Here is a 23,802-nt window from a genome sequence, read left to right as displayed (position 1 = left end):
GCCATCTTTGTTTTACTCATTCTGCGAAAGATATAAAGAAAACAAGCTTTCAACAAAGATTTCAAGTGGACTGTGTATATAGGTTTAATGATCTCATCTTTAAGATTAGTGAACTAGGGTCAGGTTGTTTTGGCTTGTGCGTAAGTGGAGAGATCTACCCAAAGAACCCTCATCACATGGGGGGGGGGAGGGATGGCTCAGTGGTTTGAGCATTGGCCTGCTTATCCCAGGGTTGTGAGTTCAATCCTTGAGGGGGCCACTTAGGGATCTGGGGCAAAATCAGTACTTGGTCCTGCTAGTGAAGGCAGGGGGCTGGACTCGATGACCTTTCAAGGTCCCTTCCAGTTCTAGGAGATAGGATATCTCCATTTTAAAAAAAAAAAAAAATCACATGCAAGGGACAATCTGTCCTTTGTAACCCACTGCACACCTCCTTGGTGCAAATTGCTCCAAAGGGGGCTGGCAAGAGTTGAGGCTATAGCAGGCCTTCTCCCTGCACTGGCCTGCCAAGCGGGCTAGGCACATGGAGGGAGCAAACTGCGCCATTTTAAAGGCACAGTCTAGCCCAACAGTCAGTATCAACGGTGTTGATTTCCTTTGCAGGAGGAGCGCCTCCGACGCGGAGATGATCTGAGATTACAGATGGCTCTGGAGGAGAGTCGCAGAGACACAATTAAAATCCCCAAAAAGAAGGAGGTAGTGCCTTCAATTAAGAAATTCCTGGTTATGCTGCAGAATGATGAAATACAGTCCAATCTAGCTTAATCTGGGCCTGTATATGCTTTTGGGATTTTGTTGTGGTAGATAAGATTCATCCATGCAGGTTAAAGACCATGCAGCTGATCAAGGAGGGTGTGTAACAGAACAAAATATTGCTTTGTGACATGATGGGCATGTTACTTCAGGGCAGTGTAGTCCTCTTTATTAAAGCTTAAAAAACATTTCTTCCCCACAGCACACAACTTTGTTGGATCTCATGGATGCACTACCCTCATCAGCACCAGCCCCTCAGAAAACCGAAACCTGGGGACCCACAGCTGGAGCAAACCAAACAGACCCCTGGGGAGGATCTGCAGCTACAGCTACCACCTCGGACCCATGGCAATCATTTGGTAAGAATAAACACTGCCAGAAGTAGTGCTGAAAAACACTTTCATGGTGCTGACTCTGTCCAAGATTTTCTATACGGGCAGACTGACATACTCCATAACGTAAGTATTTTGATCTAATGTGGTTAATTTTTTGGCTAGCTTATTTCATCAAGAGAAAACTGTAATGGAAATTTTAATCCATTTAGTTCAATTTTATGCCATTGTAGTGAGGCTTCATACCCCAAAGGGAGGGAAGTGATAACTGATTTTCCATTTTTCTCTTGGCAGCAGAAACTGCTTGTCTCATGTTGGAGATACTCAGACTCTGACTTGTAGTTGTGCTCAGCATCATAGATTAAGAAACTATATTAGGCAGTGACAGGCATCCAAGTCAGGTTGCTAAAATTAGCAATCCACTAGCAGTGAATTACAATGTGTTATTACTGTTCTTAATGAAAAAGTGTGTTTATACTGACATACAGTCAATAGTAAATCAGTTAAATTGTCTAAATTAGTTATTTTTTATCAACAAAACTATACTGGGTGAAATCTAACTTTAAATCTATTTTAATTTTAATCCTTTATGAAACACTGAAGATTTCTTGACTTGAGTGCTAAATCCAAATGCATATGTATTTGATATGGACGATCCAAACCGGCACATGTTAGAGGACTACATATTTAATTTTCTGGGTGTCGTCCCTATTCTTTTTACTGCCTCCCAGCAAAGTCCTTTTGGATTTGCAAGGCCTGTTTGGCAATCTGCTTTTAAGGCCCATAGAGACACACGCTGTCCAAAGAGTTGTTCTTTTATATCAGAAAGTCCACAGCCCTTACAGTCAGTCTTCAAACCTCTTCATCTTTAGGGACAGATCCAGACAACATGGGCAGAGAGAAGCTTCTCCTTTCCTTGAAGTGCCTGACAGTTTAGTTCTGCCTCCTCAGCTGCAGGTAGTTGTTTACAGGATCCCATTCTATAGAATGGGGTAGGCAACCTATGGCACGCGAGCTGATTTTCAGTGGCACTCACACTGCCCGGGTCCTGGCCACCGGTCCGGGGGGCTCTGCATTTTAATCTAATTTTAAATGAAACTTCTGAAACATTTTGAAACCTTATTTACTTTACATATAACAATAGTTTAGTTATATATTATAGACTTATAGAAAGAGACCTTCTAAAAAGATTAAAATATATTACTGGCACGCAAAACCTTAAATTAGAGTGAATAAATGAAGACTCGGCCCTCCACTTCTCAAAGGTTGCCGACCCCTGCTATAGAACATTGGGGGAGGGGGTATTAATTAAAACAAATGAGACCTCAAAAATTACTAGTTGAATTTCTGACGCATATCATCTGGGTTGATTTGCTGAGCTATGTAGTTGGGTGGAGGATGTATTTCCTAGAAGCTTTCTGGATGGGATTTGTTCACCGAGGTTCAGAAATACAGAGATGTGTGGGAATGGCAGAAAAGCCCTGAAAGCAGGGAAAGGCCAAGGATTGCTTCTTTTGAAATCCCTCATCACTGAATGCATTGATGGGGGGCCTCTGAATTTTCTGTAATCTGCAGCCAGGGACATCTAGGTGGTTTCAATCCAGCCAGGAATGACTCAGGCAGGAACCAAATTAGTCTAGCTCAGAGATCCAGGAGAGTCAGCTATAGGTGCTCCTGTCCTTCATCCTCTTTCCCCTGGGCATGAAGAAAGCAGACAATTTGTGAAAGGATGTAAAACTGCTGAGGGCCACATCGTAACAGCCACTGCTCCTGGCTGCAGTCCTAACCCTCTGTCTATTCCACTCCCTCTGCTTCTCAGACCAACTGGTAACTAAACAGCTCAAACCCATCAAAAATCCCCAGTACTAGTAAGGGACGTGTTAGGTATCCCCTTCTGCCATTATACACCTACTTCTGTTCTTCCAATATCAGCCGTTAACCAAATATTTTCCTCAGCTGGCTCTTATTCAGATGGTCTACCACCTGCAGCCAGCTTCAGTAGCCATAATCGGTTGGCTTTTTTCTCCAACCTGAAACCAAAGGTCTGAGTTCTAACTTCTGGCATCTCCATTCATGGGCTAGAGTCCCTCCTTTCTCCAGATCCCCTGCTTACAGGCCTCAAGCCCCTCTGTCTCCATTAGGACAAGACAGTAGACCCTGAAGTCTACTTGGCATGTCTAGTTGGCAGCCGGTATCAAGTGGAGTGTCCCAAGGGTCGGTCCTGGGGCCGGTTTTGTTCAATATCTTCATTAATGATCTGGAGGATGGCGTGGATTGCACCCTCAGCAAGTTTGCAGATGACACTAAACTGGGAGGAGTGGTAGATATGCTGGAGGGTAGGGATAGGATACAGAGGGACCGAGACAAATTTGAGGATTGGGCCAAAAGAAATTTGATGAGGTTCAACAAGGACAAGTGCAGAGTCCTGCACTTAGGACGGAAGAATCCCATGCACTGCTACAGACTAGGGACCGAATGGCTAAGCAGCAGTTCTGCAGAAAAGGACCTGGGGATTACAGTGGACGAGAAGCTGTATATGAGTCAACAGTGTGCCCTTGTTGCCAAGAAGGCTAATGACATTTTGAGCTGTATAAGTAGGAACATTGCCAGCAGATCGAGGGACATGATCATTTCCCCTCTATTTGGCATTGGTGAGGCCTCATCTGGAATACTGTGTCCAGTTTTGGGCCCTACACTACAAGGAGGATGTGGAAAAATTGGAGAGAGTCCAGCGGAGGGCAACAAAAATGATTAGGGGGCTGGAGCACATGACTTATGAGGAGAGGTTGAGGCGACTGGGGTTATTTAGTCTGCAGAAGAGAAGAATGAGGGGGGATTTGATAGCTGCTTTCAACTACCTGAAAGGGGGTTCCCAAGAGGATGGATCTAGACTGTTCTCAGTGGTAGCAGATGACAGAACCAGGAATAACAGTCTCAAGTTGCAGTGCGGGAGGTTTAGGTTGGATATTAGGAAACACTATTTCACTAGGAGAGTGGTGAAGCACTGGAATGGGTTACCTAAGGTGGTGGTGGAATCTCCTTCCTTGGAGGTTTTTAAGGTCAGGCTTGACAAAGCCCTGGTTGGGATGATTTAGTTAGGGATTGGTCCTGCTTTGAGCAGGGGTTTGGACTAGATGACCTCCTGAGGTCTCTTCCAACCCTGATCTTCTATGATTCTAAGTGCCAACAAAATAAAAGCAAAAATACCAAGACTCCCTAAAAAGCCAGCAGTGTCATATCTCATTCTGAATGTGACCCAGAAGACTCAGCTACTGGGGATAGGGGAAAAAAGGCAATGCCCAGTGCCATTGTAAAATAAAAAAAAAAAAAAAAAAAAAGTGAAAAGACCATCCTTCTTATTTCTTGGCTTATGTGAGATACAGGACTCCTAAGAAACACAATTAAAAATCGAAAGGGGCAAAGCAGGACAAGTCTGGCTCACACTCATGGAAAAAGGGCTATCTATCTGTCAAGGTTCTGGTAGTCCTGATAGGGGTACTCAGGCATGAGGAAGTTCACATTTATCCCTTCATAGACATCTTGCTGATCAGGGCCCCCTGACCAGGGTGGTGGTGAATTAGCCAACAGATCTTTCAAACATATGGGTACAAGTCGTGATCATCTGGAACAGGAGCTGGATACCACTAGTTCATTTTGTGCCTGGGGGTTCAAACGGACACCATACAACAATGCCTCAAAAGAGAGGTAAAATAAGTTGAAGGAAATGCTTCATTCAGGAGTCCATCAGCTCCTTGGGAAACCTTGGTCCAGGTCCTTGTGAACCTTATAGGGATTATGGTCCCATGTATAGATTCTTCAGTTGGCTAGATTCCATATGAACCCTCCCCCGCCCCCCTAGGATATCCCTGTTGGCCAAAGTCTCCCCTTCCTATCCTGCCACAGTGATCAAGATCCCACAGAAGGTTATATGACCTCAATGATGGTAGACAAAACCTGATTGACAGGTAGGAAAAATCACTTCCTTTTCTCCTCATTCTTCCCTTCCCTATGATCAGGAAGTTCCGATAGCAATCGTTTACCTCGCAACCTGTAGATCAGCTGGAGAGCGTTTAGTATTGAAGCATTGATGTCTTCTCATTTTAGCACTATGTGCAGCTGCTTAGCCACTGGGTCATTGTTTTGTTTTAAACAGAGTTTGCATCTTCATCTATGATGAGCAGTAAAACATGAGATTAGAAAAGGTCAATCAAAGTTCTGGGGTTTTGAAACTGTTTTTATTTTTTTTATGGGGAAAATACAAGCAAAAACTTGTCAATGGATGGTATTAGCTGCAGCTGTTGAGTTTCCTGTCCTTGGCTCCCAACTTTATTAATGCCATGTATAACAACTCTTTGTTCTTGCTTTCCAGCTACTTGGCTCCCAAGGATAGTCTTGAAGATGTCAGGTTTATGAATCTTGACTGCTAGTAAAACAGTGACTCATTAAAATAGAGGATTTTAATCCTGCCTAGCTGTGCTTTGACATTTCAATAGAGGGAAGGGAGGTGGGGGAAGGTATCTTCCTAAATGCTCTTAGTTACAACTGTTCTAATTCTGTGATCTATCTTATGAAAGAACAAAAGACATTTTTGAAAGCTTCCGTTTATCCGGAATAGTGTCATTAGCATTTCTTGCATGGCATCATCAATCGTAACTCAACACACAATGCAGATGAAGGAAGTGTGTATGCTGGAATGAGAGTAGCCGTATTCAAATAGAGCCCGTCAGCATTTCCTGTTCTGTAGATGGAACAAAAAGATGCCATCTGTTGATGAAAGTGAGCTAACAACTCTGCAAATCGGAACTCGTGCTAGTATGCTTATCTCCTAGTTTCCTAGTTGGCTTTCATGGTGCTGTTCTTTAAACTGAGGATTTGGTTGTAAACTGAAACAGCAAGGTGAACCGAGGTGATACAGCTGTCTACTACAAGAGTGGCTCTGTCCTGTTCTTGTATTAAAGCATTCGTTTCTTTTTTATACTTGTATTTCCTGTTGCCAACTATATCTTGGTTTCTGTTGAAATCTAGTTTTCGGAAAAAGGGTGTATGTGAACACACATTCTAACTTGGAAATAATTGATCACTTTAAAGGGTTATGTGGATATGTGCTATAAAGGCAAAATTATTTGCTTTTATTATTTTGGGCTGGTAAGTAGAATTTTCTTGGTTTGGGGTTCCTGTTCGCACACTGGCATGCTGAGTGCAGGCATGTATCTGATACATTTGCTGCCAAGTGTTGTTTCATTAGAGATGCTCCTTGGAATCTTCAGACTATAAGGATGATTCCTAGGTACCGAAGTGCTTCTGTTGAGTAGGTGGCTGCATCGAAAATACTGCTCTCTTTGTGATGCTTGTATACACTTTCAGAGAATGTTGTTAAAAACGGTGTGGCGCTATAGTAATGCCTCTCCAAAAGGAAACACCAAAGGTAGGGTGGGGGATGCTCTTTCTGATTGCTACTGCTTGTTGCAGACAGGTGGGAGGTCTGCAGCAAGTACTGGATCTGGACAAGTGAGAGGTGGAATTCAGTTGTTTTGTGGGAGGAGGGAGGTGATGTTGGTAGTGGGGAAATACTGCTCTTTCTAGAGTTGAACAGAATCTCCCACTTCCCCCCCACCCCCTGTTATGAGGGAGGGGACACAGGCAAGAGCAGGCCTTTCAGACTTTTGGCAGTTTGGGTTTTTGCCTCCTAGAATGAGTCTGAGGCCAGGTTCACGCTACAGACTTCTGCTGGCATAGCTATGTCAGTCAGGCATTTGACGAGATTGACCGACATAGCATAGAGCAAAAACCTCCAATGTAGACACAATTATAGCAGCAAAACTGCTTTTGCCAGTATAGCTTATTTCTCTTTTGGGGAGAGGACTGGAATAAGCTGTGCTGATAAAAGTGCAGTTTTGCTGGTATAAGCTACATGTACACTAGAAGTGCTTTCCTGGTACAGTAGAGCTGTAAAGTGTAGCCCTCACCTGAGGGTGAAGCCCCCGCCTCTCTGAAGTCCCAAGTTTGGCTTCTTCAGTGGGGTCTGCATTTGAGCCTGAGTGTTTTCGTATGATGGTGAGGGAGGCTGGAAGGAGGACACTTGGGCTGAGCAAAGATTGTGAAGAAGTTTGACTGGCATTTGATCACAAGGGAGGTTGGCAGGGAAAGAGGTTCATGTGAGGATGAAACTAGCAAGAAATCTGACTTTGCTTTGGACACGCCGCCATTTTGTTGTTTGTGTCTGTTTTGTCAGATCATAACCTCTTTAGGACAGGGACTCTGTCTTTGGGTACATCTACACTACAGGGGGGAGTCGATTTAAGATACGCAAATTCAGCTACGTGAATAGCGTAGCTGAATTCGACGTATCACGGACGGCGGCAAAATCGACTTCTGCGGCTTTTTGTCGGCGGCGCTTACTACCACCTCCCCTGGTGGAGTTAGAGCGCCGATCCGGGGATTGATTGTCGCGTCCCAACGGGACGCGATAAATCGATCCCCGAGAGGTCGATTTCTACCCGCCGATTCAGGCGGGTAGTATAGACCAGACCTTTGATTCAACCACTGGTTGGGGTCTTTAGGCTTTACTGAAATATAAATAATTTGGGGGTTTTGTTCTGTGGGGGTGAAGAATCAGGCTTGAATCATAATGTACTGAAATAGGATGGATCAAACATGCTGTATAGGTATCCTTCATTAATAATAAGAGCCCTGAACTTGCAGATGATATGAATAAAACCTTAGAGAAGGGATATGTATTGATGGTGTTGGATAATTACAGCCAATAGTAGTCATTAATATAGGAAAAGAACAGAGAGGATGATTTGGAAACAGATGGGGACAATTTAGAGAAGACCTATGGCAGGAATAGTGATCACAAATGGGGAAGAAAAATTGTAGCTCAGAGAAAGTTGAAGGATTTGTTTTACAAATTTAAAATATGGTGGAAACAGGAGAGAGTTTTAAAATGGCTCATTTTAAGCCTTTAAGTAGGTTTTTCCCTGAACACTTTGAGTTTTTACATTGAGTTCTTGGTTTCTTTTAGATAATGGCTTATAGAAACGATCTTTCCCTTGAGTTTTATTTTAAATGTAACCTGTGATTTAATATGTCACTTTCAATCTGAACAATAATTCTGTGCCATGGTGAATGACAGTTTGCCATGAAAGCAAATTGCTGCAAGTTTAATTAAATCTTCAAGTGGGAGCTTATTTTTATTCAAGAGCCTTCCACAGAAATTAGTTGTCTGTACATATAGCATGGCAAAATTGATGTAACGCAGCATCTAATTTTTCACAGTTTTCTCTTAGTGCTTACTTTGCATGGGTAGTGTTTATAACTTAATACAATTAATTTCCTAGAAAAGCTTTTCAAAGTGACTTTGTCTGATCTGTGGTTCAACTGTCTCTTGTTGCAGGTGCCAAGCCAGCTACTTCTGTTGATCCATGGGGAGCACCAACTGGATCCACTACTCAGTCTCTCTCCAAAAATGTAGACCCGTGGGCTCCTTCTCAGTCATCCTCTGTAGCAACAAAAGCTACTGTAGATCCGTGGGGACCAGCAGCTGCAAACAAACCTATTTCCACTTCTGGTAAGAGACTGTTTACATTTGACATCCTTTCCAGTAAATAGACTGTACTGAACCTGTGGTGTAAGTGTGCATGCCTTTAAAGGTTTTTGTTTGTTTTTGTACTGAGGGGAGTTATTTTTTCAGCCTCTCTTCATTGACTAACTTAAGGTGAGATGTGGGTAATTGCTAGATGGAGCAGGTAAAAGAAACAGTTGCACTGAAGGACTTGCAGTACTGGATTTCAAAGTAAATAAGACCTATAATTACTCCTGGGGGAATTCTTCACCACTGCGCATGCGCAGAATTTATGTCCCCCGCAGAATTCTTTGTTTCCCTGCAGAAAAATGACTTTCTGACGTGGAAGCAAAGGGAAGCCACAAAAGTGGTCATGTGACCCTTCCCAGCAGTATGTTTTGGGTGCCCAGGGCAGCCGGCAGAGAGGTAAATCATTGTGGGGTGGGGGCGGGACTGGGGAAGACACGGCTGGTGGCTCCTACCCTGTGCCAGGCTCAGCTGCTAGTCTCGGCTGGGCTGGGGGAGACGGGACTTCCTCTTCCCCTGCACGGCATCCAGGGCTGGGTCAGACCCACTCCCAGATTTCTCCCCTGGCTGTAGGAAGCTCTGCAAACTCTTCCTTCCCCTCCCCCCGCCCCGCGCTTCCTGCACCCATCACTCCTCAGTTGCAGGGGGAGGGGTCGCTATACAGGGAGTTGCTCCCCCATCCGTCCAGTCTCTGTGCATCCGGATCCCCTCATACCCTGACCTGCCTGCCGAGCCTTCCCCCTCCCCCCGACCCAGAACCCCATCCTACTGAGCCCCAACCAGCTGCACTTGGATCCCAACCCCACTAAGCCCCAGTCCCCCACCATCTGGACACCCCCACTGAGCCTCCCACACCTAGCCCCCCTTTCCTCCCCTCCGCAGAGCCCCAACCACCTTCACCTGGACCCCCCCTGCAGAATCCCATTACCTTTGGACCTAGAATCCACCAAAAAGCCCCTGTGCATCCAGATGCACCCCCGCACCCGGATCACCCACTGAGCCGCCCACACCCAGATTGGCCTACACAGAATCCTCTCAACCCACACCTGGATTCCCCCCAGACTAAGCCCCTCCGCACTTGGATCCTGCCTTGCTGAGCCTGCCTGCCCACACCTGGTGCATCTGGCATGGAGGGGCAGGGCCCTGGGGTGTTTCTGGGTCAGGCCCAGGCCTTGTGCTGTGTCAGGGTTGGGTGCAACCTCACCGCTGAGTCCGTGTCCCAGGGCGAAGCTGCACAGTGATCTCCCACCTCTGTGCAGCAAGTGGCCTGTGCTCCCCAATGCCATGCTGGAGCCTCCACATTTATTTGACAAAATTTGCAGAATTCTAAAATATTGTGTGCAGAATTTTTAATTGTTTGGCACAGAATGCCCTGAGGAGTATATCATAGACTTTAGAACAGACATTTCAGTGCCATTATTTTGAGTCAGAGCATTGCATTTGTGTGGTCTTTCCTCCAGACTCCTTTCCACATCCTCTCCAGTCTTTACTTTATGTACACCTGCCACCCAGTTCAGCCATGCACCTGTGACTGCCCTGCTGCCATTGGCCCTCTCTTTAATTAGCTAAACATTTAATTTCCAAAAAACAGAGTATTAAAACAATTTGAAAGCTTCAAAGCTACTGACATTTTCAATGTGGTGACTTGCTGTGCAGAAAGAGGTCTCTGTAGATGTAAACTGTTCAGAGTTTGATTAGCATCCGGTGTTCTGAGGAGGGGGTTTTCAAAGGCGCAAATGGGAGTTCGGTGCTTACCTGCCTTTGAAACGCTCCCTCTGTAAATCCTTATGTAACGAAGTGCAGAAGGTGCTGCTGCAACTCCTTGCCTTATGCCTTGTGACTCTTACTGCTCCCAATAACCATAATAGCAGTGTGGTTTTGGATTGGTGCCATGACTTTCTGTGCTAAATGAATTCTTTGCAATCATTCATCTCTGTACATTTTATAATGAACTAAGGATGTGTAGTGTGGAATGATGTCAAGATCATGTCTAATCTAGCTTTTTATGGGCAAAGGAAAATGGAATGTTTTAGAAATGATTCTGTAAAATTCATGAGACTAAAGGTATTTTATAACTTCCTCTTTTTTGCTGGAGATAAATAACATTTGCAATACAGAATCTTTACTTGCATTCTGTCTTCATATTTTATTTCTGTGAGTTAATTGCCTCTAAGTGTCATTGTAATGATTCAAAATGTAATGAAGCTTAATGCTAACTGATTGTTTAAAAAGTGACTTTCAAATTCCAACCCTGTTAGGTTTGGGGTAATATGATTACTCTTTATTTACTTAGGTTTTTTTCCCTTCCTTTTTGCTAAAGGTGTTTCCACATCTAGTGAATGTGTCTTCTTCACTGATTGCAGAGTAAAGCTAGGCTCCCCTTTGCTTAGCACTCTAGCGCCTTATCTACGCCAGGTACTGAGCACATCTTTTCTGTTGCCCTCCCAGTCCCTTTAATCTGTGAAACAAGAAGCTGAATTTGGGAATCAAATTCTTACCCCAAGTATGGCCACACTTGCATTCCATTTTGCTTGTTATCACTGGCTTGTATCCATGCTTCTAATTCCAATACTACATGGAATTTGTGATGCCCGTCACCACAGCATCTGGATGCACCACTTGATTGCACAGCTGGGTAATATATATGCTACCTTCTATATTGGGCAGTAAAATCACTGACCATCTCCACTGCAACCTAAAGACACATAACCACATGTGCCTTGAAGGCCCTCCATACTGAAAAGTCAGAGGAAGATTATACCGTAGGTGAGGGCCAAATACTGAAAATGCACTGCTACTAGTCATAAAGAGTTTGGTCTGGGGTAATGACAGCAGAAGCACCCCAGCGGAACCTTAATGGCCATGATAGGACACAGAGGGAAATGTTTCTCAAGTAATGTGAGTGGTTACGAAATTGCTTTTAATAGCACTGGACATAACGCAGTTGAAGATCTATTAATGACAGGTGTCGTTTGTTCTCCTGAACAGGAAGCACATCGTTCGACCTTTTCAGTAATTTGAATGGTACAGTTAAAGATGACTTTTCTGAATTTGACAACCTTCGAAATTCCAAAAAAACAGGTACGGATCAAATGAATACTTGGCAAACAGGCAGTTTTTTTGGTAATCTTAGTTTTTTAAACCAACTGTTTAATCTTTTTATGACAGAAACAAGATCCACCTTTCACAGTGGATAAGTTCAAACTGGGGAGTACTTAGAACTTGTTGCCATTTTTATAGCTAATGTAACAAAAAAGCCAGTTGTTACCATCATGTAGTCTGACCTCCGCGTAGCACAGGCCATACAACTTCATCGTGTTACCCCTGTATTGAGCCCAATAACTTCTGCTTAACCAAACCATATCTTCAGCCCGAGTTTCAGGTGACTGGGTGAAGGCCGTGGTAGGAGGCAAGGAGACAAAGTAACTTGAGTGATGGTTTGTCAAATAGACATGCAAACACTTGTATTCAACAATAGGGAAAGAGTTACTGAAAGTTCACTTTTGTGGAAGTTTGTATTTCACCTAATGAAAATGAAACTGCTAGACTTCAAAAATGTAAATGCTTTGTGACTATGTACCTCTTTATAAGGGGCACCTTCTGTAAGATTGGTGACACAGCTCAGTGTTGGCCCAAGTCCCTCTTTTTTTAAAAGAAATCTGTTAATTGATGAATGGCTAACACTGAATAAAAAAAATACCAAGATGATAGTTCAGAGGCCACAGTTCTGATGCTCATGAATATCTTCTCCCTAGAGGCTATTCATTCGTGTCTGTATCACAGCACACTAAAGAAGGATATCAAGGTCAGTTGTGTAGAAGCTTTGTTTATATTACACTGCAGTTGTAATTCTACTGTTCTACACTTAGGACTTAATATATTTAACAACCTGCTAAAAGTGTAAAACATACTTGGCAATTTAAACAAAATTATAGTATAAAATCAGATTTAAGAGTATATTTTTAGTAGTAGAATGAAATCACTTGCTTCCTTCATCAGACTTTTTTTTGCATGATTATAATACATAGTGAACAGACAGATAACTGATTTTAGTAAATCGTAGCATTTACCATTGTGAACCTAACAGATTGTTCTTGACTTTTTGTTACAGCCGAGTCAGGTTCCACTTTGTCATCCCAGCATAGTGGTACAACAAGTCCTGATCTCTTTGATTCTCAGTCCACGAACATGACATCAAGCAAACAAAGTGCAGCTCGGAAAACCCCAGAGTCTTTCTTGGGGCCCAATGCAGCTTTGGTGAATTTGGATTCATTGGTGTCTAAGCCACCACAGCCTGTTCCGTCATTGAATCCGTTCTTAGCTCCAGGTACGTCTCAATACATCCCTTTCCAATATCTAACTTTGTTTATATCTTGTTTTCCAAATTTGTTCTTGTAGAAGAAACCCTACTCACCTCTGGTGCACATAGCGCAATCTAAGTCTTGTACTTCCTGGCTTGCTTGCCATCCTAGACTAGTTTGGCCAGCAGGATTTGCTCTGTTGCAATTAGGAGGGAAAGGCAGCATGGTCTTGTGGAAAGATAATGGATTGATACATGGAAGGATTTGGGTTCTATTCCTGGCTCTGCTGTTTTATCGGGGGGGGGATGGCAGTGACCTCAACTCTCATTATTATTTACTTTTGTATTACTGTAGCACCTACGAGCCCCAGTCATGAACTAGGACCCCATTGTGCTGGGTGTTATACAAAAACAGAACAAAAAGACAGTCCCTACCCTTAAGCGTTTACAATCCAGGTATAATACGAGAGACTACAAATGGGGGAATACAAAGAAACAATGAGTCCATATTGTTTAACTAGACAAGACAGACATAGGGCGGGGGAAGCGGTAGAGCACACAAGCATAGTGAACAATGTGATGGCAGCAAATGGCATGGTAATTCCATGATTTTTTTGGCCTGTTTCCCCTCAAACATCTTGTTTGTTTATATCATAAGCTCTTTGAGACTGGGAATCTTGTACTATGAGTTTGTATGCTGTCCAGTCCAGTGGGACCCCATCTTGGTTCGTGCCTAGGCGCTACTGTTACACAAATAATAAATACTAGTACCCTCCTTTATTGTTGGTATCATCCTAAGCCTTAATAGTCTTTTCCTATTCTTAGTCTAGTCCTGTAGGGCTGGACCCTGAGATAAACTATCAACTTCAGTGGGAGTTGCAGATGTTGAGCAGGCATTGGCTAGCTATGTATGCATCTTTCCTCTCAAACATGAACATAAATGCTAAAAATAATATATTCAGTCAAAAGTATGAAAACATGGAAGAGCTATAGTAAATAGAGATGAACGTATACTGAATACATGCCATCCCGTGCGGGGTGAAGATAGCGCCCCTTGTAGGAGAGACATTAGATATTACTCTTGATACTACGCTGGATCCTAAAGGCAAAGACGAAGTGAGCATCAATTCAAGTTGTTTTTAGATATTATTTACTTCTAGAGAACATGCTTCTTTCTCTGCCATTTCTACTGGTGTAGAACTCCACCCAGCTTGTTCCAGCAAGGCATACTCAATATTGTTCTGGGCCAGTCCTGGCTGTTTATAGTCAGTGTTCTTTTAAAAACAAAAATAAAAAACATTAGTGGGTTATGAAATCATTTTGAAATATAGTCCACAGTATGGCGCATTGATTGTTGGTATAATCTGCATGCTGCTCAACCCTCTTCTCCCCCCCCCCCCCCCACACCTAACAAAAGAAAAATGAAACCAAACCAAAAAAACCTACCGAAAGCCTGGACTCTTTCACGCAGAGTTTGCCTGTGGCCCTCTTAATTCTGAACTGCATTAAAATATCAGACTATGTTAAAGCCCACTAGGGAGCTCTGAGTGCACACCAACAGGGTTTACACAGACCAATTAATGCACAACACATTAGTGCACTTCAGAAATCACAAGCCCTTAAGTTCCAAAGTGCCAAAGGCACTTTTGAAAATGGGACTTAGAAACTTGCATTGCTTCGCCCAGATCTACACTATAGACTTAAGTTGGTATAACTGCGTCTCTCAGGGATGTGAAAAATGACTAGACTTAACCCCTGGTGTAGACAGCGCTACGTCAGTGGGAGGGCATCCCACATTGACATAGGTACCGCCTCTCATGGATTAACTACGCCGACAAAAGAAGCTCTCCTCTTGGCGTACAGTAAAACCTCAAAGATACGAACACCACAGTTAATTTGTCTTAAAACATTTGTAAACAAATATTTGTTTATGAAATTCCTTAAAAATATTGGGGAAACAGAATGAACAATGGTTCTGAGCAGCTTAGCACTATTCAGCAACAGGAAGTCTACATATCTGTCAAGTTTACGAGGGGTCACTGAGCCATCCAAATAAGTCTAAGCATCTATGTAAAGAACGTATATTGTTGGCAGTGGATCAAAGCCTTTGAATGTTGGGAAAGTTCTTTGCTTTTTCCAGCTTTGCTGTAATTCGGAACTGGCTTGTTTACATTATGAATTCCTGACAGATCTCGGAGCCAAATACCTGAACAGCTTCTAAAACTGAGTGAAATGGCTGAAATCTTGGGAGCAGAGGGAGGGAGAACAATTTTACAGTAGCCGAAGTGCAATAAACGAATAAAAATAACCTGCAATTATCTGTTGCAGTATAGCCTCAGAATGTCATGTTCAGGCACACTCCTGATTGATTGAATTCAGCCTCTGTTTGTACAGCTCGTCTCACAGAAAATGGAAAACTACCCATCGGTGCTGTGGTATTCTGCTGGCATTCATACAGATCTAGTGGGACAAATTCTAATTAGATATCCACTGAAGTAAATGGAATTTGTGCCACTGAGAGACACATGTGGCCCAGTATATGTCAAGGGTAGTGTAAAAGCGATTTTCATTAGAAGTGGCGTTTGTTCTTTTGGGGTTGTTGTTTTTTTGTGGGGGGGAGGGAGAGGGAAGTATTGTGTAACTCTACCTTATCTGTATATATACATGGCATGCCTGCAAAACCTTGACCTTTTTGGAGCTGCATTCTTTTTTTCTCTTTTCAAATTAGGGACAGCTACAGCACCAACTCCAATCAACCCCTTCCAAGTGAATCAGCCCCAGCCCCTCACACTAAATCAGATGAGAGCAAGTCCCGTGATGGGCACAAGTCCTTCTTTTAATGCTGTGCCAGCAATGAGCATGGAGCCAATACCTCTGTCTTCCATGGCACCAGTGGCTGTGGGAATGGCGCCGTTACCAGCTATGGGCACCATGGCATCTATCACTCGAATGGGCCAGGGGATGAACATGAGCATTGCAGGATCAATGACCCAGCCTCTTCATAGTACGGGAATCCCTCCATCGGCATCCCAGCCCACAAATACAACTAACCCTTTCCTCCTATAAAGACCCAATCAAAGGAACTTTCTTTTCATGTTTCCAAGCTGAAGTCTTTGGGGAAAAACGAACAGGATCTGCTTGGACTGAATGGCGTGTAAGCGACTTGGAAGTAGATTTGCAGTTTACAGTTACGAACTTTGAAGAGTTGTCTATACTTACCAGTTAATCTAAATCTAGTCTTTGCTACAGATGGTACCTTACTTTGGCTTGTTGAGCATTACATGAAATGTCAGACTTTTCGCCAAAGTTAGATTATGTCCATTTTGTTACTTTGTTAACCATTTCAATACACTTTCTAGGGAGAACCTGCCATTTTAAACTCCATTTGCTATTTTGTAGGTGTCAGATGATGTGCTGGATCCTAAAATTACTGTTATCTACAGCTATCATTTCCCCTGTTCATATGATAGACCTGAGACTCGGAGTGCTAGTGAATGGTTTTGCACATAACTATATACAGTTCTAGACTGTTGGTTCACCCATAGTCCTTATTCTTAGAAGAGAGCCCAGAAGGCTGGTTTTACGCATTAAGCATTGCAACACAAAATCTCACCGCTTTATCGGCGGTTTGACTGAGAAAGCAAGCTTGTCTCGAAAGGGAAAAAAAGCGGAAGAAAATTCTCAAGTTGTCAAGTATAATGTGTGCTGTTGTATGCAGTGTTGAATTTGTACACTACTATCTAAGGACTATAAAGGAACTTCCTGTGAGTGGCATGTTGCACTCGTGCTCAATGAGTGTTCTGCTCTGTGCTTGTCCAGTAGTGACTCCGTTTGGAAGTGATTGTGTGTATTTTATTTTTATTTGACTTACAATGTGAGATGAAAGAAAAACAAAATACAGTGGGACAACTTTGAATTCAGTTTCACCAGGGCAAGCTTTAAAACTAATTCAGGCTTAACCTTGCTATATGCAGTTACTCTTGTACACTTTTGCACATATTTTGTTTTTAGTACAGTTTCATATTTGAGTTTGCAGAATAACCTAATAGTCTTTTTTTTTTTTGCTAATTTTTATAATGTGGTTCTTATTTAACTGTCTAGTTTTGATAGACTTTTATCAGGTCAGGCTGAAAAATTCAGATATTGGCCAATGTCATTTTTATGGTTGAATGCCCTCCTTTTATTTATGGTTTTAGCTCTTTGTTTCTGTAAAGAAAATTTAAAAGGGAAGTTTAACACTAAAATATTTTATTTTTGAATTAAGACTTTGTAATGAAATTTAAAACGAATTCTCATGACTAATTACTTTTTAGAGGAAATGAATTTGAACATATTACTTAAGACTACATTTAGAAAACACTAATGCTGCCTTTTCTTTAATTCCCTCCCCGTTGTCTGATAATTACCAAAATGGACAAACTGTTAGCCTCTTTAAGAAATCATGAGGCTGTTTTTCTTTTTGTAATAGTGACTTCTGGAAATTTTAAAAATTTTAAATCTATGAAAGTGGCTCATTAATCTGATTTTTTTTTTTTTAATTAAAGGTGCACTCCATGTCAATGACTGGTTCCATTTACAACTGTTAATTTAAACTGAATTATACAGTTTTAACTCGCATGTCTTGGATTCATCAGCACTAAACCGTGCGCAGGTTTCAGTCAGTGTTACTGGTGTAAACCTGACCTTCTCGAAGATGGCAACACTTTAAAAGCTCTGCTTTCACATGGTATGCAAACATACACCGGACACATTTAGGGGGATGTCCTAGAGCTTGTAACTTCTTCAATTGGGGCATCTCTGCACATGAACTGATGTACTTTTTGGTGGCCTTTCCCTGGATTACGAAAAAGCTGAAACAAATTAATGGCATTCTGGTGTAATGATACTATGTGGATTGTAACAGCCCCCATTAGTGTGCCATAAAAAGGAAGGACTGATTGGTGTGAAAGGAACTGGATTTGTATGCTTTTGCCAGAGTAAAACTGGTGGAAAAACCTTCCTAACTAGGGTACAGTCACACATTTTAGATGTGTACGTTGGAGTAGATCTCCTCAGTGTATGGAAAGCTAAATGCATGGGTGTTTCTATGCAGATTGTTCTGTCCTCTTGTTGCTATTGGGTTTACAAGTAGGATTCAGAATATTAACCTGCTCGTATTTTATATAGGAGGAAAAATGACTGTCCACGCCCGGAAAGTCTTCAAAAACCAAATCATCCATGTTGTCTTTCAAAATAAGGAAGAAAAGACTTTTTGGACGTTATTAATCAATATAGGCCAGGAAGAGCATAATTATTGCTAGCAGTAGGCACTTTTACGGGTTGTGATATAAGCAAATAAAAAAAATAATTTCCAGTTGGTCTGTGGCAAGATCACTCCATGTTGTTTTCAGTTTAATTTTCTCAACTATGGAGTTAGTTCATTTGATATTTTCCCAGACTTTAGTCAGTCAGTTGCTTGTATGCGCAAAATGTAAATGAGGTCATTATCCATTCAGCCAACAGGTTCTGACTGCAACCTCTGAAAGACTTTAGATAGCTTCATTTGGAGGCAGGATGGAGCTGGGCATACTTATAATTCTTTTAAAATCCTCTGCAGCTCAGAGTAATGAGCTATCCTCATGGAGTGATACACATTTACTATTGGTCTGGTAGGGAACTTACATGCCCTGGTTGAATGAAGCTGCTGAGTGGCAAATTGTAGATTTTACCAGCCCACTTTTGTAAGAGCGATACTACTTTTTACATACATTGCACAAGAAACCATGACAAGGCACACTGTGTCTGAGCAGTGATAAGCACTTCTCATGGTGCTACAGAGCACTCAGCCAAGGAAGTTAACGACCTTAAGATCCCCAGCCTGAAGTGTGTGTTGGGATACGAAATCAAATAAAAATGAGAACACGCAGATGGTTTGGTAAATATCTTTTTGTTTCTTAGATAGCAGGCATACCTGTGTCTGCAAAGATCTCATGCATACCGGTGGCATATAAACAACAATGAAAGGTTGTTTCTGCCCTTGCCAATCAAAGCATCGGTTGTGTCCAGAATGTTAAATCCATTTCATGGTCATATTCTGAATAGTGGTTAAACTGATTTTCTTTCTTTCTTTCCTTTTTTGATGGAGCACATCATGTGTACCTGATCGCATTCACACTCTCATTTCTCCAGACACCCCCTTCTCTCCCAGATAATACGGTGCTTTTGATTTAAAACGTTAGTATCCCAAAATAGCCTTACTGGTCAAATTGACCAAAGATAAGTAGTGTTAATTATTTTGTAAAAGCATCTTGGTATAATTTTAAGCCCAAAAATAAGCTGTTATTTATTCAGTTTTATACTATGTAAAAACTAAAATGTCTTGAGGGGACCGGGAAGGGAGACCACAGTGGATTGTGCTGTTTACAGTCTCTTTGAAGTCCCATAGCTAAGACCGCTTTTGTTATCCATCTTCCCTTTACTGTTGCCGTTTCTAATGTGTACTGTATGTATTAATATTGCACAAATTGTGGAGAAATCTACGGTTTATTTTTCACAGCAGAATCTCACAAAACTCGCTTTCTTTACAAGTGTTACAATTGAAATATTTACCAAACTGTTTTCATAATACTGGGAGCAGGCTGCTTTTTATGAATTTGTGCTGACTATTGACATTATTTACTGTATAAATATAATTTATCATTTGTACTATTGTATCATAATATTCTGTATCTTCGTGTCATTTTTTCCCCCTAGCGACGTCACACAAATGTGATATTTAATAATGCCATCAGAACAGTGGAAAGACAAGGGGTTTGTAGCTGACTGGTCAGAATTAAAATTGTATTGCTTATATCCTAGAGTTGCGTTCCTTTTCTACTCAAGTGTAGCATTCGCATCCTATTTAAAAGGGATACATTTTTAAAAGGATGTCATTTTAGGATGTGCTCCAGTATTCATGGAAGTCAGTGGGTTGGAGTTGACCTTGAAAGGCCTAAGGTAAAAATCCAGATCCCAAGCTAAATCGAACAATGGTTTAGAGTAATAGTTCTCAGATTTGTGATTCTGGCTTCCCTTGCAGGTTTTGGTCTCTCTCATGGTCAGAAGCAGCAAGCCCTGGGAAAATGGGTATTTTTTAAAGAGACCAGCCTCCTTTAGTTCAGATTCAGTGGAGTCCTTGGCAATCCAGCAAAACAGAAATATTGGTAGCCTGGCCCCAGCCATGTGGCTAAAATGCTATTCTAAATTGCACCATCTTTTAAAGAACATTTTCAAAGGGATATTTACCTGTTACATCAGAAGAGGCCTGAATAGTTCTTCATATACCAAGGGTGAAATGTTAAGTCTGGTGAAGCCTTGTTCAGGCCCATCTGTTTTCACAGAATTGGGGACAGGGATCTTTCAGGGGCACAAGCCAACATGCAGTAGGAAAAAACTGCCCGTATTGGGCAGGCTAGTCCATAATTGTCCACTGTGGGACAATATGCACCTTTCTCAGTGGCCAGTACCATGTCCTTGTGGCTGAGGATGGGTGCGGGACTTGGATGGAGTACTGGTGTGATTGATATGGCACCAGTAAGTTAGAGAGGCAAACTGCTGGATTTGTCAGAGACTTTACTGATAGCCTAGAAAATTTCCCAAGTCTCCCCGTGCGTGCACTGTACACACGATGTGCGATTAAAAGGAGTATTATCAAGCAGGCCCGGAGGTCGGGTAATAAGGGTGTATGTTGAAGCAAAGGTAGATGCAAAATCAAGAGGGATGTAGAGGAGGGAGGGAAAGTTCAGCATGAGTCTGTGCAGCATCTTGAAGGCTGCAAAGGAGAACTTTGTACTGGACTCCGCAATGTGCAAGAAATGCATGGAGATTTAAGGGTGGGCATGAGGCGCGCACTCCCATCGGCGGCTGTCGAAAGCTCTGCAATTCCTTGTGAACCTGTGCTTCCCATGTTTGCAGTCCTTTGTATTTAGCCTGTCTTTAGTGTTGGCGTTGCCCATTGATGACCTTAATTGAAGTGGCCAGGCAGACCTGTTAGCCCCGAGCCTGCCTCCATTTGGCTGGTGATTTCAGTTTCTAATGCGGGATGTTCTAAATGGAAGTATACTTCATTACCAGGCCGTTTCAAGAGCTCTTTGGCAGGAAACCCTCCACGTTTCCTGTAGTCGCTGTTTGCTGATCAGACTGATCAGCAGCAATCAGCTAATGTTAAAATTGCTGTCGTGTCAGGAATTCTCTTGTCAGGAAGGGGCGGGGGCGGGGAGGAAGAAATGTCAGCTTTCTATGTAACATCTTGTCTCACATTTGTAGAGGGTAGGCCATTAAAAGCCGCTGTCACCTGTGCCTGTAGATGTGAATATTCCACAAATCCATCACTACAGTGACATTCCAATTCCCCTGTGGCACCTCTGCTTACCTTTTTGATTCATTTGACTTCAGTCTCTGCATGTGAAATGAACCGATGAACAAGCCATCTGCTACCAAAGATTACAGGCCAGATATCTTTCACTTCTGGTGCTGCTTGTTCTCACATGTCACTTACCTTCTGCTCCTATGGACAGTGATTCTTCTGTGTGTTCATAATAATTCCTCTGGCCATTTTCCCCTTCTTGTGAATACTGTTTGCTGTTTTGCTTTGGTGCCCATCCCAGCCCCCGATACTTCTGTCATGTGCTCTACTGTGGGCATACATTTTAGATGCACATCAGCTAGGAATTGGGTCTATTTAAATTGTTTGTTAAATCTTTCCTCCAACAGGCGAGATGTCCCAGTTATTTAGGAAGGGCTTGAACTGGAAATTTGATGACGGCTTATAGCATTTTAAAAAAAGCAACTGAGCACCACAGTCCTTTGTAAGCCAAAGGGGCTGCTGGGGGCAGCATGATTGAATGGCTAAGGCAATGGAACGGAGGTCAGTTTTGTTCTGTTTCCAGCTCTTAGGCCATGGGCAAGGCACTTGCCCACTGTTTCCATTTCTCCTTCTGTAAAAGGGGGTGTGTGATCACGTGTATTGTTGTAGCACCTCGGAGGCCCAAGCCAATGAAAAATGTTTTTATCAATGGAAGAAAAGCGCTGAGGGTCTGAATTCACAGCAACTAGACACCTGCAGATGGCCCGTGCCAGCCGACTGGGGCTGTGCGGAACCCTGCGGGATGGGAGGGTCCCTGAGCCTGGAATCTACACAGCAATGAAACCGCCCTGCAGCCCGAGCCCTGAGTCGGCTGGCACGGGCCAACCCTGGGTTTTTCTTTGCTGTGTGGGCACACCCTGAGCTATCCTAAAGCTCCCCCCTCATTAACACTTCTCTTGCTTAAAATATCTTCCTCCCTCACAGTTACATTAGCATCATTGTTCTGTTGATTTTAAAATTGGATTTGACGCATTGCTGCATTCGGTATCCTATCCTTATGTCCGGATGCATTGAGCTAACCGAAAATGCCTTAGGACTGTGTGAGCTAATGTTTTGGCAAGACTTTCACAGCTGATTGCAATCTACATTGAGACCATTGAACCGAGTTCACATGCATCACTGAGATTAAAAGCTTCTTATTCTGAAGTAGGCTGCCAGCCTCCTTCCAGGTATACTTCACGGTCACATCTTTGAATTCAGACACTATTGATCTCATAAATACAGGAAGTTTATTTTAGAGCTAAGGATTATAAATAGCTAACCGCCAACGTTGTACATGGTTGTAACGATCCCAGCTCGTAATGCACGACTGTCAATCGATTGTAAACTGTAATTGCTGGGGACGTGGCGTTTCAATGAATTTAAATACCCTGTCCCCGTTCCCTTTGGTGCTTTAAAAATCCCTGGCAATTACCCATTACATTGGTTAATAGGCAGCAGTCAGGCATCGATAGGGGATTGGCAATCAACCAGTGTAATCCAGTTGAGTTTTCTGCAAAGGTCAAAATGGTAAATTGTAAGTGGCTAGGGGAATTGGAAATGACATGTACCGAGCAATCCGGTTCCGATAACGCGAATGTAAAAGCTGTGCAGGTCTCCAATTCCCTGGATGGTTTTTTAAAACAACTATAATCACAAAGATGCAACAATATAACTTTAACATTTTGCTCTCAAGTTACCTGAGTGGGAATGGGGAAGCAGTTCTGAGATGAGGCTACTGGAATGGGGCATCTTCTAGCTTCAACAGAGGTGGGCCCAGGAAGGCTAGAAGAAACAAACTGCTAGAGATATGCAATGATGTAATTGACATGATTTTCTCCCACTGGTATAATTTTAATAGAACAGTGTGTTATGGACCATTTTTCATGGCACAAGTGACCACCTCTTCAAAATTATAACTTTTCTGTAATATTTTATCCAAATAAATCCTTAAATCTCATTTGATGAAAAAACAATTTGTGATTTCTTGTGCCTCACAGTTTCAAGGGAATGTTTGAGGAGTAACTTCAGAGCTTTTAAGTGATGCAGGAAAAAAGTTTTCCTGGCTGATGTGCATCAATTACTGGGTGTGTGTACTGAAGCTGCGATGGTACAAACTCGATCATACTTCGTTTTAAGTGCCTGCCTCCCACGTGCGTGACCCCTTCTGCTTAATAGTCTGTGCCAACTTGTATTTAGCTCAGACATGCTGCTTCCTTCCCCAGAACTAAAGAAGAGTTCTGTGTACCTCAAAAGCTTGTATTTTCCACCAACAGAAGTTGGTCCAATAAAAGTTAGTACCTCACCCACCGTCTCTCTCATAAGTGAATGAGCCAGGTTCACTTCACTTGTAAACCAAATGTATTACTGAAATCTTGGCTAACCATGTAATGCTTTGCACTTCTGTATAGCACATTTGAGTGGAGTAGTCTAATATACTTTAGAAGCAATTAAGTATGGTAAC

General features: G+C 42.5%; 1 protein-coding gene across 3 annotated transcripts in view; it reads left to right on the top strand.

The window, feature by feature from the left end:
- The window catches only part of EPN2 (epsin 2), a 63,102-nt gene extending 43,428 nt beyond the window's left edge, over positions 1-19,674 (top strand). The window contains exons 4-9 of one of the 3 annotated variants that reach the window (XR_003369739.2): positions 604-696; positions 956-1,112; positions 8,482-8,655; positions 10,997-11,091; positions 11,665-11,757; positions 12,788-12,871. Coding sequence is in view for 2 of the 3 variants with exons in the window: in XM_026650694.2 (XP_026506479.1) it covers positions 604-696; positions 956-1,112; positions 8,482-8,655; positions 11,665-11,757; positions 12,788-13,003; positions 15,705-16,042 (1,071 nt within the window). In the remaining variant the exon portion in view is untranslated. Of the gene's footprint in view, positions 1-603; positions 697-955; positions 1,113-8,481; positions 8,656-10,996; positions 11,092-11,664; positions 11,758-12,787; positions 13,004-15,704 lie in introns of those variants that run through there. The other 2 variants (XM_026650694.2, XM_026650695.2) reach the window with 2 other exon arrangements.
- The last annotated feature ends 4,128 nt before the right edge of the window (positions 19,675-23,802 follow it).

Source organism: Terrapene carolina, unplaced genomic scaffold (genome assembly GCF_002925995.2).
Source record: "Terrapene carolina triunguis isolate 2854851 unplaced genomic scaffold, T_m_triunguis-2.0 Scaffold93, whole genome shotgun sequence".
Classification (NCBI taxonomy): domain Eukaryota; kingdom Metazoa; phylum Chordata; order Testudines; family Emydidae; genus Terrapene; species Terrapene triunguis.
Note: the sequence above shows the minus strand (reverse complement) of the source record. Positions and strands in the feature narration are given on the sequence as shown.